At 49.6% G+C, this 16,601-nt stretch overlaps 1 protein-coding gene and 1 long non-coding RNA gene across 11 annotated transcripts; one reads left to right on the forward strand and one right to left on the reverse strand.

The window, feature by feature from the left end:
* Nucleotides 1-2,880: 2,880 nt before the first annotated feature.
* Nucleotides 2,881-4,552, reverse strand: LOC116857558. Its single transcript, XR_004380768.1, has 3 exons — nt 4,439-4,552; nt 4,060-4,191; nt 2,881-3,896 (listed from the first exon to the last, which is right to left on the reverse strand). It is a non-coding gene; the product is annotated as an uncharacterized LOC116857558 (long non-coding RNA).
* Nucleotides 4,553-5,556: 1,004 nt separating this feature from the next.
* On the forward strand, nt 5,557-15,751 carry ZBTB32 (zinc finger and BTB domain containing 32). Of its 10 annotated transcripts, XM_032841767.1 has the most exons (7): nt 11,841-12,121; nt 13,272-13,357; nt 14,140-14,187; nt 14,447-14,520; nt 14,633-14,701; nt 14,827-14,988; nt 15,168-15,751. In XM_032841767.1, exons 2-7 carry the CDS (start codon nt 13,341-13,343, stop codon nt 15,443-15,445), a joined length of 648 nt encoding a protein of 215 aa, XP_032697658.1. In that variant the 5' UTR covers nt 11,841-12,121; nt 13,272-13,340; the 3' UTR covers nt 15,446-15,751. The 10 variants fall into 10 exon arrangements, with proteins under 10 accessions (XP_032697660.1, XP_032697661.1, XP_032697659.1 ...); XM_032841761.1 differs by having other exon boundaries at nt 11,835-12,121; nt 13,205-14,187; XM_032841762.1 differs by having other exon boundaries at nt 11,835-12,121; nt 13,272-14,187.
* The last annotated feature ends 850 nt before the right edge of the window (nt 15,752-16,601 follow it).

The raw sequence follows: 16,601 nt of genomic DNA on the forward strand, positions 1-16,601 counted from the left end.
CCAGCTAGAAACACACCACTTAGCCCAACTAAGAGATGTATTGAAAATATGAAATAGAATTATTTCTCCCTTGACCGCCTTTTCTGATGCTCTGCAAATGGAAATAGAAAGATGCAAAACAGAGCAAGTGTTTTTTTGTTTTTGTTTTTTGAAGAGCTGCTTCCAGTCCTACTGCAGAGAAAAAAAAAAAAATGATCTGAAAGATCCCTGGCATTAAAGTTCATCTCATAAAAATTCATTCCAAAAATTGAACAAGTCTGGAAATGGAAGGAATTTTTCAACTTTTTAAAAAAAGATTTTGAGAGAGAGCGAGCAAGCAGGAGGGGCAGAGGGAGACAGAGAAGCAGACTGAGTAGGGAGCCTGATGTGGGGCTCGATCCCAGGACCCTGGGATCATGACCTGAACCAAATGCCTTTGGTTCAGAAGACTGAGCCACCCAGGTGCCCTGGAATTTTTCAACTTTCAAGATCCAGAATCAAGGCAAGTGATATCTGTTGCCTAGAAACTACTCTGGTCCATGCCAATTCGCTTTTTAAACCACCCCAAACACAATGACTTAAAATTATTTTTTAGCTCCTGATTCTTTGGGACCCTTTGGGCTGAGCCCAGCCAGGCAGTTCTGTGGGTCTCACCTGGGCTGACTCTTGCAGCTGCAGTCAGCTAGTGGGATGACTGGGGGCTGTTTGGTCTAGGGTGGTTCCCCTCACATGTATGGCTGGCTGGCAGTGGGTGTAGGTGGCTGGGTTAATGGCTCTCATTGGGCCATGTGTCTACAGCAGGCCAGCCCCAGCTTGTTCACATGGCCGTGCTCATAGGGTTCCCAGAAAGGGTTTGTTAAATTATTCTCTGTAAAAAATACCTCTTTCTGTGACTTTGCATGTTCTTAGGAAATGCCAACACTCCCCAGCACAGCCTACCAGGCCAGGCCCTCCCCACCACACCCAGCCTCACTGCCCCCTGCTCCCCCATGCTCCTCCCCACTTTGCTCTCTCCATTCCAACAGTGGACTTCAGGGTTATGCTTTCTCCCACCCCAGAGCTCTGGAACCGATTTTCCTACTGCCTGGAAGACTCACCCCTCTCCTAGTCAGGTTAGTGAGTAATTACTTGTAAAATATTAGTGTAAGCATCACCTCCTCCCAGAAGCCTTTCAGGAAAACCCTGACCAGGTTAGAGTTCTGTTTTCCTTTCTTAAAGTATCTACCTCGTGATTTTTCTTCAGAGCCTGTAGCATAGTTTTAAGTTTACTTGCAACTAATAACAATAGCTAACATTTAAATCACCCCTGGCTCTGCACCCCGGGTTGTTCTAAGAACTTCATGATGTCTGTTCATATGATTTTCTCCAGGCACAGAAAGGAGAAGAAACTTGCTCCAGTTCACACGGTTGAGGAGTGGTACAGACAGGACCCAAACCTGTCAGTCTGGTTCCAGAGCTAACATCTTTTTTTTTTTTTTAAAGATTTTATTTATTTATTTACTTGACAGAGATCACAAGTAGGCAGAGGCAGACAGAGACAGAGGAAGGGAAGCAGGCTCCCTGCTGAGCAGAGAGCTCGATGCGATGCGGGGCTCGATCCCAGGACCCCGGGATCATGACCTGAGCCGAAGGCAGAGGCTTTAACCCACTGAGCCACCCAGGTGCCCCCAGAGCTAACATCTTAACCATTCTGCTCTGTTCCCTCGCCCTGAAGTAAATAATCTGCATCTCACTACCAGACTGTGAGCTGGGCAGCGGTAGATACTCTGTGTGACTGACTGAATTGTGTCCTCTCCAAAATTCATATGTGGAAGCCCTAACCCACAATGTGGCTGTATTTGGAAATAGGGCCTTGAAGGAGGGAATTAAGGTGAAATGAGGTCATAAGAGTAGGGAGAGCCCTGATCCAATAGGACTAGTGTCATTTCTCAGTCCACTCAGGCTGCTATAGTAGAACACCATGGACTGTGCAACTTACAAACAACTGAAATCTATTTTTCTTGAGCTCACAGTTCTGGAGGTTGCGATGTCCCAGATCAAGGCACTGGAAGATTTGGTATCTGGAGAGAACCTACTTTCTGGTTCATAGATAGCTGTCTTCTTACCCTAACACCACATGGTGGAAGGGGCAAGGGAGTTCTCTGGGGTCTTTATATAAGGGCGCTAATCCTATTCATAAAGACTCCACCCTTATGACCTAATCCCCCCCACCCAGCCCCATCTCCAAATATCAGCACAGTGGGGATCAGGTTTCAATATATGAACTGACACAAACATTCAGCCTATGGTACCTTTTAAGAAGAGAAAGAGATACAAGGAGTGTGTATGCACAGGGGAAAGGCCATGAAGGGCCCAGTGAGAAGGCCACCATCTGCAAGCCAAGGAGAGAGGCCAACTCACTGGCCACTTGATCTTGGACTTCCAGCCTCCAGAACTGTGAGAAATAAATTTCTGATGTTTAAACTACCCCCCATCTGTGTAATTTTGTTACAGCAGCCCAAGTACACATACATTTGGTCTCTTCATGCTTGCCATTTGTACCTAGAACCATGCCGAACACGTAACAAGTGCTCCAAAAATATATACTCAGGTGCCACTACCTTCTCTGGAAAGTCTTTGCTCACCCTTCTCCTCCTCCCACGCCTGGTTTAAGTGCCCCTTTTGGGCTTTTGTTGTTACACTTTTCACTTGATTCTGGAAGGATATGTTTTGAGGTTGAATTATTCCTTTCTAGAAGGTTACATCTTTGAACCTAAAGATCTGAGTCTTCCCCAGGGCTCAGCACAGATGGTATATGCTGTTGGGAGTTTAGTAAATATTTGAGTGAATGCAAATCTCCTGATCTCCACACACAATCCCTGGATAGAGAGCAAGAAGGCTTGCGTTCTAAGCTTATCTCTAAATTCCTGAGCAACCTTGGATCCTGAAACCTCAAAAGTAATCATGGCCTTGAGTTTCTCCAGAGATCAAAGCTTGGGGAAAAGTCTTTTATGCTCTAACAAGCAGAAAGTACAGGGTCGTTTTTTATCAAACACCTGTGCAGTTGAACTGCACTCCTGAGTCTTAGTCATCTGCCTAGCTCTAACTAGACTTCTTGCTGTATCTCAAACATACTAAATTCACTCCTGTCTCAGGGCTTTTGCACTTGCTATCTCTTCTGGGAACACACCTCCCCCAGAATTTTCCATTGCAAATAATGGCCTTAATTTTCAGTGTTTATGCCAAAGTCAAGGAGGGGTGATGGTTGATCGGGAGAAACCAACTCAGTTTCAGGGCACTGGAGAAAAAGAGATGCCATTGTTCTATTAGTTCATTGAATCCTCTCAGCAGTCCTGAACGTTGTCATTATCCCCATTTTACAGGTGAAGAAATTAAGGCCATGAGAGGTTAAGTAACTTGCTAAAGTTCTCACAACTAGAAAGTAGCAGGGCTAGGATAGGAATCCAGGCAATTTGGATCCAGTGTCAAGTTTCTTACCCACAAAGCTCCCTGCTTCTCAACAAATATTGCTTAGTTAACACAGGGTCTGGAGTGGGGATGTTGCTCAACAAGCAATAGTTATTTCTCTACTCCTCTCATTTGACTCTCCTAATCTTATAGTCCAACCCCCAGAACCAAGTTGACAACCCTTCCTAGTCTATCTTGCCAGAATCTGGAGTCCCTCACTTCACCTTCTTATGCCTGTGCATCTAGGTAGCTAGATTTGGGGACTCAAAAATCAGGTTCTCTGGGTTCCCATCTAGGCTCCACCTTTCACTAGCTCAGTAAACATGGGAATGGTACACCCCTCCCCAGGTCTCAGTTTCCTCACCTGTAAAATGGGGACAGTAACAATCACTATGTTCTAGAATTGCTCTAGGGCTTCGTGAGATGATGCATGCAGAATGCTTTCCACCTTGTCCTGCCCATAAAAATGACTCAAATTATAACATGTATGATTAGAGCCTCTCAGTGAGAAGCCCCCCTGCCAAACTTCTGGGGCTGTGAAATACACTCCCAACCACATTAAGGGCCAAGATTGGGACCAGATGAACTCATTGTTCATAGACAAGAGGTTGGCTGGGTGAGAGGACTCCTCACCTGATCCAACCCAGATCTACCAGACAGTTACTTCCTAGAGGCAAGGTGGTTCAGGGGAGTAATCTCTTGGGTCTGATAGACCTGGGTCTGAATTCCAGCTCTGATTTCTCCTCAGGACCTCAGTTTCTTCATCTGTCAAATGGGAAGAGACTACTGTTAAGACTGATTAAGAATATGAGTTTAATTCAGGTTATATGATATTCATTCTACTCCTTGCTTAGCCACAGACCAGCTATGGGGGATGAGATGAGTGTCTTCAGCTCTGTGAGCCTTGGTTGTCTGCTCCATTGGGTGTTGTCACCATTCCTATCCCTGAGGTGGCTATGAGGATTTCCCAGGACCACATGTGCCACACTCTGCACCCTGTAGCAGTTTATACCAAGAGTTAGGAGTTTAGGCTCTGGAGTCAGGTTGCAACAGGCCTTGTTCAAATTCCAGCTCTGACAATTACCCCTGGTGAAGTCTTAGGGAAATCAATTTCTTCTCCCAACCTCAATTCATTTATCTGTGAAGTGAGAATAATATCAGTAAATGTCCAATAGAGCTTGTTATAAGAATTCCATACATGTAAAGCACTTAAAACTGGCTTGGTTCAGTGTAAGTGGCAAAGATATTAGGAGGACAATTTTTAAAATATCCTTTCCTAGAAAGCAAATGCATTTATTTGCCCCAAAGTTTGAGGACTTGAAAACATGCACGTAGTGAAGCCTTCAGGATCAGATTCAAGTCCAAACCAAAACAAAACAAAAAAAACAAAAAACAAAATACCCACCTTCATTTGTAGTTGAGGAGAAACAAGGGCCACGGGATGACATCAGGCCCCATCCCACATCTACAAGATCAACCCTACTTAACCATAGTGTAGCTCGAATGCCGGACTCTCACCAGAACAAGGTCAGAATCGCAACAACACCCATGCCCGCCCTGGGACGTGAGCCAAGTAAGCCTCAGAGGTTAACCAGCAGAGTAATCAGCTCCCTCGCAGGGTTATTTAGCAGACGTCGATGAGATGACGCACACAACACGTCATCTGGAAAGGGTTCAGCGATCGGAGGCTGTTACTATTGCCACAGCACCTGTCTTCTCCAGCTTTTTGAGGGGTTTACTCCCACCGGCCACTCGCCTTAGTCGGTCTCCGTCCCGACTTCTGGCAGCAGCTACTGTCCCAGCCCCTCCTCAGGAGGGTCCTCCTGCGCCCTTCCTTCGTCCCCAGCTCCTCAGCCAGCTGCGGGGAGGTGGGAGCCAGACAACACTCCACCAAGCACCGGGACAGAAGTCCAACCACCGCCTGAAACCGTTGGACTGGGCTCCCGCCTCCCGGTCCTCTAATCAATCAAAAGAAAAGAAGCAAGCCCCTAGACCAATCAGAAGTGGAAGCGGTCGAGCAATGCCCGCCTCCTTAAAGCGCCCTAGCTCCTCATTGGATGTGCCCAAGCGCGGACCCAAAGCTAAGCCACTTAGAAGAGAGTGGGGCCAGCCAATCAGCAGTGCAACCGCAGCCGGGCTGGTGGGACCGGAGAGGCAGTGTCAGCTCACAGACTCGCGCGGTGCGAGCTCGCCGCCTGTCAGCGCCAAAACCCTGTATGGACAGAAAGCCAGCTGGCTAAGCTCTTAGCCCTGGCCAATTAATGGCGGGGCAGAGCAATGGGTCATTCTCTCTGCGGTGTGGTGTGTGTGTGTGTGTGTGTGTGAGAGAGAGAGAGAGAGAGAGAGAGAGAGAAGGGAGACGGCTAGTACGTGAAGTGTGCAGTTAACCATGGCTCAGGCAATGAGCATTTGAAGCGCGATCATCTAGACCAATCACAGGTCAAGGCACTACCCCTTCTAATGCTTTCCTTGTCCCCCCTTACTTCCGGTGAAGCATGGTGCGTTCTGCAACCAATCAGTGGTGGGCAGGGCAAGAGGCGGGAAAGGGAAGCTGTCCACGGGCACCCGAAGCCTGGCAGGCCCTTGAGGGCCTCCCAACCAATCAGAGACACACACTTCATAGACTGTCAGGGGTTGAGGGAGAGGTGAAAGGCTTTGCAACGAGAGCTAAGCAGGGTGGCAAGACAGAAGCAGGAAGCGGTGGTATCCCGAGCCCTTGCAGAGGAAGCTTCCAAGGCTGTTGAGGCAAAGGAGGTTCAGGGCCTAGTGCTTTCAAAGAGGGGGTGACACAACCACTCAGCAGGGGAGGGGGGCGAGCTGGAGGGTAATGGCTCAGCGTTAGGGACCTGAACCAAGTCCATGGACCAATCAGGCTCCACCGCCCTGCCACACCTCAGGGTCCGCGGGGTGGGTGGGAGCTCCGCAGCCAATCAGGGGTGGGTGCGAGGCGGGAGCGAGCAAGTGGAGCTGTCCTAGGTGCCGCCTAGAATGTTGAGCATGCTCAGCAGGATGCGGCCAGCGCTGCAGCCAATCAGCGTCTGCCTCGGAATCCAGGCGCGACATGCAAGCTGTGCACGCGCCCGGGCCTCGAGCTCCCGGCCTCGCGACACTCACCACTTTCTAACGGCCACTCGAGCTTGTGCCGCCCTCAGTGTATGTGAGACTGTGGTCAGAGGAACAGGGTCCGAGTGGGTGAGTGCTGTGGTTTTTCTTACACTTATTAAGGCTTGGGACTGGTCCAGGCCAACCTGGAGTATGACGGCTTGAGTGGTCGCTGTGAGGGTTGAGGGCTTTATTCTGTGGGGACTCCCTTTGCCCTGGCGAGGCTGGCAATGGGACCTCCTGGGCACCTTTGGAGGCCAGGCCAACATGTCCTGAGTTGGTCCATGGTCCCTGAGGCTAACTTGATTTGGAAGTTGTATTTGCGGGGCTGTTGGGAGGCCCTTGGAGCTCTGCATGGCGTCACTGGCCATGAGGTATGGCCTCTGAACTGTGGGACGTTGTCTGAGGGCTCTGGACTGAGTCTGAATCTGGTGACTGGAAGGAGAGGCCTGTGACTCTCCAGAGGTTGTTGGGAGTCACTGGGCCAAAGATGAAATTTGTGTGTACTTGAGAGGTTTTCTGGGGTCTTAGGATCCAGCTTGGGCTGAGAGTGAGAGTTGCTAAGGTTGAAAGCCCAATGGGAAGTTGTCAATGGCCATTGCACCCAGGCTGTGCTAAGAACATGTGGCTGCAAGGCTCTTGGCGGGGGTTGCTGGACTCCAGGTTGAGGCACAGATTTTCCAGTATTGGGTCCAGGTTAGACAGCCTGACCAGGAGGTTAGGCCCAAGGTCTTCAGGAGGTTCTTGAGGAGGGAGTTTCTGAATCTCAGAGGTTGTTTGCCCTCTGTGGACTATTATTGCTGTGTGACTCTAGAAAAAAAACAGGATTGGTTCATGTTAGGCCTTTGGGTCCACTCTCTCCCAAACTCTGGTCATTCCGAAAAGGTATCAGGCAGTGAGAATAGGGCCAGATGCATAAGGAAGATGGACATTATACTGGAGCACAAGAAGAGGTGTGTGAAATATCCTGCTCCTTAAGAAATCACCCAGGTTGTCTTTACAGAAAATCTTTTATTCTTATGGGACAGGGTGTTGATATCTAATTTCACTCAGCTATTCAAATTATACATGGTATTAGAGCTTTCAGAGTGCTTTCATGTACACCCAGAGTTCTTAAACCTTGGATGGGGGATACAAGGGAGTGGTCTATGAGTAGATTTCAAGGGTTTTTGAGCTCTTGGAAATCATAAGAAAAACCGTATGCATGTTGTTTGGAGGGGAGCATGCAAAGCAGCCACAAGGATAAACAAGGAGTATTTAACCTGTCCAAGGACTGGCTTCAGTCTGTGAATCCCTTATCATTCACATATACAATGGTATGAGTATCTATAATTTTCTGATATAAAGAGTTGATTCCGTGGCTTAAAATTTTAAAAAGGATGGTAATCCCCTTAACCTATGACATTAAGAACCACTGGAATAAGCAGGTTCCTGTATTACCTGTGGGGCCTAGGCCAGACTAGAAATGAAGATTCCCCTTTTCTTTTTTTTCTTTTTTTTTTTTTTAAAGATTTTATTTATTTATTTGACAGAGAGATCACAAGCAGGCAGAGAGGCAGGCAGAGAGAGGAGGAAGCAGGCTCCCTGCTGAGCAGAGAGCCCCATGTGGGGCTCGATCCCAGGACTCCGAGATCATGACCTGAGCCGAAGGCAGCGGCTTAACCCACTGAGCCACCCAGGCGCCCCAGATTCCCCTTTTCTTCCCACACCTGGTGTTGGCACACATTTCAAGACATATTAGTCTGCATGTCTGAGCTCAGTCTACCTGCCCTTCACACAAAACCAAGGCCTGGAGTGTGTACATCGGTCATACAGTTCATCCTTCTGAGTATAGACTTGGGGTTAAGGGCTGTGTAGGTCCTGGAAATGGGCCATTTAGGAGAGGAAGTCCAGGGTTCTAAGCTCCCAAAGCACAGCCTAGAACTGGGGGACACATGTTCCAGGTGGGCCTTTCCTAGATGCCCTTGGATCCTTGGCCCAAGGTTGGGGGACACAGCCAGAGGGGGTCAGAGTGGGTTTAATGCAATACTGGCATTCAGTACTGGTCTTGAAAACAGCCCCTCTGAGCAAATTGAGGATCTCAGAAGAGTTAGCCCCATATTAGGCTGGAGAAAAAGGCCACCCACAGAGAAGATGCAATGGAACCTAAACTTTTTTTATAACTTCTAGTCTAGTTCTTTTTCCACTTGATCCACAAAAGATATGCTAGGATAAGGTCTCTATGACCTAGGTGCAGTTCACATGGCTATAATTACACTGGTTCTTGAGTTATATGAAACATAGATTTAAGGGAAGAAAGAGACTAATTTACTCCGCTTTGTCTCTTCTCTGTTATGTGTTGGATGTACTTAACTAGAAAGAGTGGGCATTTGAAAGTTTATGTAAGATTTGGATAATTGGCCTTCATCTTCATAAAATACTGTGGGGGAATTTAACCACCTTAATTTGAAGAAAGAGATGTGTTCCTGGAAAAAGGGAAAGTTCCTATTTTTCTAAATTGAATCTTGTTTAACTTGGTTTTGGAATACTTAGTATTTAAAATAAGTGCGATAAAGGGAAAACGTTTTTCATAAAACAAATAATCATGTCTCCAATTGGCCTATTCTGATGGTTTAGTTTTAATTATATTTAAAGAGAATCCATACTTGCATTGCTGTGTTGACATTTTTATATCAAGCCGGGTTGTACCTACAGGGGCATATGAAGGAGCATGCCTATCATTTATTATTGAAGGTCATGACTATCAATTAGAATTTATTATTGAATTAGAATTAGAAATTATTATTGAAGGTCATGTCTATCAACTAGAATTTAAAAATAGCAGACTTTAAACTTTATTTAATAATATGAGTATTGGGACTGAGAGGCAAAAATCATACCTTTTTTTCCCCACATACGTTCTTCTGGTTATGTCTCACCTAATCTCTCCTACCCACTCTACCCTATCCCAGGATGCAGGTTTGTGTCCTCAGAACCAATGGTTTCCTGGGTCCACCCCAGGAGACAACTGCAGGGGATTCCTACAGAGTCAGCCTGGGAAGTAGAAGGTGGACAAGGTTTTTGAGATTGTGATGGGAGACTTTTCAAGAATAGAGTTATCATTTTCCCTACCCTTCCAAGTCAAAGTACTATTTGCTCATGCTTCTGCTGTCACTACTCAATGCAAGATGGTTTGGGCTGTGTAGTCAAGAACATAGGGAGAGAGAAGGGCCTAGAGTGGCACCAGCCTAAGGGCTGAGGCTAGAGGTCCCTGGAGATACCTCTAAGGGGTGGTCTTTAAAAGGATATCCTTAAGTGGGGTAGACACCAGGTAGGAGGCAAAATGGGGTTTCCCATTCTTGGGGGCTTTTGTTCACTGAATGGGGAGTCCCCTTGCCCTTCTCCTCCCTATTAGGTTTCCTGAAAGCCTGCTGACACTCCCTGTCAACTATACTTGGCTTATAGAGGATGCTGCCCTTTGAGCACAATCTCTAACATTCTTGATCATCAATGAGCAAATCCTACCAGTGGGGGAGCTGAGTCACAGGCACATAAAGTAGGGCTGCGAGGCAAGGCCACTGGGTGATGCTGTAATCTTCCAGACCCCTGTACCTTTTCTTCTGCACTTGGGGTTTCTCTCTCATGGTTTTCCCCACTTATTCCATATCTTCAGGGCTATATTACTGTGTTGAAGAACGTTTTTCTCTGTACACCTACATATCAGGACTTGGTGCTTTTATATGTCCAGGCCAAGTGTCTTTTATATGGGTGTTTAGTGAATCCCTGGGTGTGGTGGTATGAGGAGTTAGAAAGCTCAGAAATGGAAAATATTTAACGTTTAGAGTAGCACATGAATACAACCTGTCCATTTGCATTTTCCCTTTCGTTCTGAGTCATCTTCCCCTCTCCCCACCCCTCCACCAGCCCCACCCACTGGCACACCCTGTCTGATCTAGGAAGGGTTAACATCTGTGTATACCCAAGCTAGAATGAGATGTAGACGGGGAAGGCATGTTAGGTCTGGAGGGAGAAAGCAGAAGGCTGTCTGAACATTTCGGGGTCCTGGAGCCAAAGGGAGAAATGGGAGTTTAGGGACATAATAATTGGGTCTAGGAGGGGGCTAGGATCTAAGGGAGCAAAAGCCTAGGGTGAACCAGACTTTGTCAGGTCACCAGAGCAGCCTACCAATGCCTAATTTGTTTATCTTCCAGTTACTTATTGGGCATATATGATATACCAGGCACATATCACAAATGATTTATCTACGTTTGTTGAATGAATAAAAAAGCCACAGGATGAGGGATAACGGAATAATAAAAAAACATAAAAAGAAATTTGAGTCTCTCAGACCTCATCCTTTCCCCAGGTTAACGAGTACTAAAGTGTGAAAACAGGGGAAATCTCCTGAGAGCTTGACCCTTTTGACAGGAAGTGAAAGAAACCCCAGAGTTCTGATTTCAGAGAAATGTCATTTGTCATCAACCCAAGAAAAGGGAGTTTTCTCTTCGAAGACCACCGCGGGCCCTTCCTGGGGTTGCCCCTTCAGAAGTTGATGGGAGAATCTGAGTCACTTGTACATTCAGTCCCCAGTGGTGGCCCAGATGACAGGGGTCATTTCCACAGAGCAGTCAGGCTTCCTAGTACTAAAAGTCAGGGAGAGGAAGGACAAGGCATGCTTTTGGCCCTCCTTCACTCTCTCCTTGGAATCCTGATGTTTCAGTCCTTTTTTCTTCTGAAGTAGTAGAAACAGCTTTTAGCTGCTAGAGCTGACAGTTCTCAGAACTAATCCTATTTGAACGATGCTACTGTACTGACAAACCACTTTCACATTCATCATGTCACTTCATCTTCACCCTTACCTCCAAATGAGATAAGCAAAGGTTATCCCTATTTCATGGATGAGATAACTGAGGCTCAGAGAGGTGACTTGCCTAACGTGACTCAACTAGTAAACAGCAGAGATGAGACTCGAATGTGGGTCTAATTATTCCAAGGTTCTTGCTGCGAGATGAACTTTAAAAAAAAAAGATTTTTATTTATTTATTTGAGAGAGCAGGCAGAGAGTGCGAGACAGCACATGAGAGGGGAGGGGGCAGAGGGAGAGGGAAAAGCAGACTCCTGGCTGAGCATGGAGCTTGATGCATCGTGGGGCTCGATCTCAGGACCCTGAGATGATGATCTGAGCCGAAGGTGGACGCTTAACTGACTGAGCCACCCAGGCGCCCCTTGATTTTTATTCTTTTGAAGTAATCTCTACACCCAGCATGGGGCTTGAACCTACAACCCCAAGATCAGGAGTTGCATGCTCTACAAACAAAGCCAGCCAGGCACCCCCTCACATGAATTTCTTTGACTCTAGAAGTTCACAAATGAAATAAGGAGACAAGGGAGGAAGAATGTCTTGAATCTGGAAGTAGAGGAGGTGGTCTTTCTTAGAGGGGTAAAGCAGAGCCAGGGGTATAAAGCCACACCCCCTTAGGGGGACTGTGGCAGACTGATACTTGGGACACCCAATGGAAGACTGTGAGGTCAGGGGCGGGGCTAGCTCCAGGGGGGCCCCAGGAGCCCCAACAGCAGTTCAGAGCATGCGGTGTCCAGGAGGAAGCTACAACCGGTGAGTGGTTGCTTCTCCCCAGCTGAGACTTTCCTCCCACTACACCCTGCTTTTTGTCCCCTTCCTACCAACCTGTAGCCTTCTCCCTGAGGTGTCCAAGTAGTAATCCTCCCCACAAGGGTCCTTACTCATGGTGAGTCCACACTGAGGAATATCCCTACCAGGCACTGAGACACTTAGATCTGTCTCTTAGTATCTGGGTTCCCAGTTCTCTTCTTAAAAGCCAGTGTGGTAGTTTTGATATGTGATGAATTTCTGCGTCATTGGTTCTTTCTATTTGTTGCTTTGGGCTTATGAAAAACAAAATCACCCATCTCCTTATCCTAAAATCTGGTAAGAAAATAGCCTCCCCCTATACAGATTCCATTTTCCTTTCTCCTGCTTCTTCAGGGGTCAAAACTTTCTCCAAAATCTCTCTCCATCCTTGATCGGAACCTTGTCTTCTGTGGCTTCTGCTCTCTCAACCCACTGGATGGGACTCTCTTCTCGGTCCTTCTCTGAGGACATGTTCTAGAAGTTTCAGCCATAGGGAGATAATCAACTGATGCTGCCTTGCAGCAATGACCTCAGTCTTACTGTCCTTTCTGCCTCTCAAGACTACTCAGCTCCATGTGATGGGGTGAAGGTGGGGTTGGGGGTCACACTAGCTTTCAAAACTCTCCCATGAAGCTGTGTCTTGCTCCATCCCTAACTGCCAGGGCTGACTGGGTCTTACGGTGATTTCTTTGTCTGGAAAGAAGAAAGCCTGGTCTGCTCCAAGGTCTTTCCTTGTAGAAGGGCTTAGAGTAGCAGAAGTATCGGCATCTGCACTTTTTTAAGTAGAGACTGCCAATTGGCAGGGCCCATCTATAGTAGCCTTAAACCCACTATTTGATATAGTCACTAACTGCCTGGTCTGTACTCTTTAAGTCCTGAATATGGTCTAATTTCCATTCTCCTTCCAACCCCCTCCTCACCCCTACCCTGTGGTCCATTATGATTCTGGATAAGCTCAGGTCCTCTCTTGGGTTAGTTTATTTGTTGCATTCAGGGCACAAAGAGCTCTGAACCAACAACTCACTCTTTCTCCCCTCACCTCCACAGGCTTGAGAATATGCTGTTCCTCTCTCCCCTTTCCACCATGGACCCCACACTGTGGCCTTTCTTTCAGGTCCTCTGAGACTGGTACCCAGGCAAGACACAATGCCCCTGTTCCCGACGACAAGACTGCTTAGCCCCTATGGCTCTGATCGGCTGGTACGGCTAGCAGCCAGGCTCCGGCCAGCACTGTGTGATACCTTGATCACTGTGGGAAGCCAAGAATTCCCTGCCCACAGCCTGGTCTTGGCAGGTGTGAGCCAGCAGCTGGGCCGCAGGGGCCGCTGGGCTCTGATGAAAGGCATCAGCCCTTCTACCTTTGCCCAGCTTCTGTACTTTGTTTATGGGGAGAGTATAGAACTGCAGCCTGGGGAACTGGGACCCCTTGAGGAAGCGGCCAGAGCCCTGGGGGTACAGTCTCTGGAAGAGGCATGCAGGAAGGCTCGACGGGACAGGGCTAGAGAACTGGGTCCAGGGCTCAAGGAACATCAGGAGGAGCCAGAGAAACCCACAAAGGATTCTGAGAGAGGACTGGAGGGACATGGAGAGCAGAGACCAGAGACATTTGTTAGAGCTGGTTGGAGAAAACAAGAGGCACTGCATGAGCAAAGGCCACCAAAAGACAGCTCTGAGAGAGCAGAGGCAATGAAGGAGGGTGCGGGGAAGCAGATGACATCAAAGGAAAAACTTAAGCAATCCCCTAATGGCCATGCAGGAACAGATGGGAAGCAAGACGGGATTATGTGGGTGACAGAGAGTCCAGGGGGCTCTGAGGAAGGTCTGCGGGAGTTCTCTGGCCCCCTTCCCCCACCAGGTTCCCTCCAAACAAGCGTCATTCCTAGGCCCTGGTGGGCTGAGGCCCCTTGGTTGGGGGAGGGCCAGCCCGCCCTGTGGAGCATCCTGCTGTTGCCACCCAGATATGGCACTCCCTTCTCCCATAGCACCCCCATCACTGGAGCCTGGCAGGAGGTCTGGCCTCGGGACCAGAGGTGAGTGAAGAGCCTAATGGAAGACCTCCCTGGCTGGGAGGGAGTGGCTCAGGATAGGCAGCAGTGATGGGTAGAAAGGCACCACATCTCTTATCTCTACTGTACATTTCCTGAGCTGGTGATAGGACAAGAAGCTTCCACCACAGGGGAATTCAAAGCCCAGCCCCTGAGGAGGACTCATGACATCTCCCTCTCCAGGAAGGGCCTGGCCAGGATCCCAGGTTTTGCCAAGGCTAACTCTTCCCCACCCCATCCCCAGGATCCCATTGTCCCTGAACCCTGAGAAAGGTTTCTGGAACCAGAACCAGTTGGCCAACTCCAGTCCTGCCGCAGGTAAGCCCCGAAGTACCCTGTACAAATGCTGTAACATGGTCTCTCTCTCCTTAGGCTGGGACTCCAGGAGTCCAGTCTGAGGAGAGCACCTCCTTCACTCTGCTCCCTCCAGGTTTCCTCCCCCAGGGCCCCACAAAGCTCAGCCCTGGGGAGATGAAAGAGTCTGATCAGAGGCACACAGGTGAGTAGGGTGAGGGCAATTTTGCTTCAGCCCCACTGTAGCTCCCAAAGTCTTGTCTGGGAGTACCAGTGGTCCAGCTCTGGGATTCCCAGCCCTGCTTTCTTTGCCTTCTCTAACCCCAACAGGTGCACTTGCAACCTGTGTGGGTCATGTGAGTAGAGCAGGCCCATCTCGCCAACAACCTCCCCCACCCCCACCTGCTCGGTCTCGGCCCTATTCTTGTTCTGTCTGTGGAAAAAGGTTCTCACTCAAGCATCAGATGGAGACCCACTACCGAGTCCACACAGGTATGGGCTCCCCACCCGGTGCAATTATCTGCTCCCTTCCAAACTCTGGTCTGTCTGCTCCTAAGTCCTCTGTGTGCTTGACTCCAACACAGTTCCTTTGCTCAGTCGCCCAGATCAACCCCTACACCAGCCTTCACCCACTTCTTTCCTTTACCGGCCTCCCCCTCCACCTGCCCTAGGAGAGAAGCCCTTCTCCTGTAGCCTCTGCCCCCAGCGCTCCCGGGACTTCTCAGCCATGACCAAGCACCTGCGTACGCATGGGGCCGCACCATACCGCTGCCCTCTGTGCCAGGCCGGCTGCCCCAGCCTGGCCTCCATGCAGGCGCACATGCGCGGCCACTCGCCCAGCCAGCTCCCACCTGGATGGACCATTCGCTCCACCTTCCTCTACTCCTCTTCTTCGAGGCCATCCCGGGCCTCGACCTCTCCCTGTAGGTCCCCTTCCTCAACCACCTGATGGTGTTGGTAGCTTCTTTGGCTTCAGCTGACAATACAATTAAAGAATGAAAGACGGGCCGACGGGCTGGCTAGGTTTCTGACCCAGCACCACAGCTATTGGCAGCCTGAGAAATCCGGCTCCAAGAAGCGCCGCAGAAAAGGCGCTGCAAGCCTTCTTCCAGATGACCACGGGCCCCAGAAGCCTGGGCCAGCGAGCCCGTGTGGGGTGCGGGCAGTGAAGTTTGCACGAGTGAAAATTGTGCGGGGACTAGCGATTCCATCATCAAAATAAAGAGTTTCCTGTGCCCTCCTCTCAGGACCAGAAGCGGAGTCCACTTTAGTCTGTGAGCTGGGGAGAGGGAAGGAAGGGCAACCTTGCCCCTTGTCCTGTGGCGGCCCCTGCTGGCGGTGCTTCCACTGTTCAGCGCGGGGGGCCACCTTCATCTCCGGTTGTCCCTGCTCTCCCCCAGAGGTAGCGGCCCGCGAGGGCCACGAAGTCCAGGCTGACTTAGCAGGGAGCCCTGTTGGCGGAGGCTGTGAGAAACCAAGTTATTAGCCCCTTTCACAGCAAACAACGGTGCGCAGAATATGAGTCTGGGACCCCCAGCCCGGGGCTCCAGGAACGCGTGCTCCACCCTCCTCCTTTTCTTGAGCTTTCTGCCACCCTCCTCCTCTCCTTGAGCACAAGGACCGCAAAGCTGCGGCCTCTCGAGCATTCCCTCCATGCGGTGCAGAACGGCAGCCGGGTGGCGCCTCCAACTGAGACTAATCCTCTGCGTCGGCCCTTTCCCACCCCAGCCTCCTGCAGTCGCGAACTTCATTTCCCAGTGTCTCTGGGATTCCCAGGATCCGAAGCCCAGAGCACCCTGGGAGTGGTAGTTCATGCATACCCTGGTCTCGAAAGGAACAATGGGAAGAGTTTGGGGGCGAGAACCACACCTCCCGGCAGCCCGGGAGATGGTTTTCTGGGTCCCATTAGGACCTAGTCCCAGCTCTCGCGGCCCTAGCTCCCGGCGGAAGAAGCGAGGCGCCTGGACTACATTTCCCGGAGTTCCCTGCGCCTCATCCCTCTCCGGCCGCCACACAGGGTCTGTGCTCTTCAGGCGCGGTCTAAGGGTGACTGCCGACTGGCCTCGGACTCCCGCTCCCGTGGTGCCCCGCGCGTGGCCGGCCCA

The sequence above is a fragment of the Lontra canadensis genome, unplaced genomic scaffold, assembly GCF_010015895.1.
Source record: "Lontra canadensis isolate GAN:19392208 unplaced genomic scaffold, GSC_riverotter_1.0 scaffold125, whole genome shotgun sequence".
Lineage (NCBI taxonomy): Eukaryota > Metazoa > Chordata > Mammalia > Carnivora > Mustelidae > Lontra > Lontra canadensis.

What these genes read in the sequence shown, in the direction of transcription:
- ZBTB32 (XM_032841761.1), top strand. Translation starts at nt 13,304, where the DNA reads ATGCCCCTGTTCCCGACGACAAGACTGCTTAGCCCCTATGGCTCTGAT. An exon ending in GTCTGATCAGAGGCACACAG is followed by an intron (nt 14,702 to 14,826) that starts GTGAGTAGGGTG and finishes TAACCCCAACAG; the next exon opens with GTGCACTTGCAACCTGTGTG. An exon ending in CCACTACCGAGTCCACACAG is followed by an intron (nt 14,989 to 15,167) that starts GTATGGGCTCCC and finishes CACCTGCCCTAG; the next exon opens with GAGAGAAGCCCTTCTCCTGT.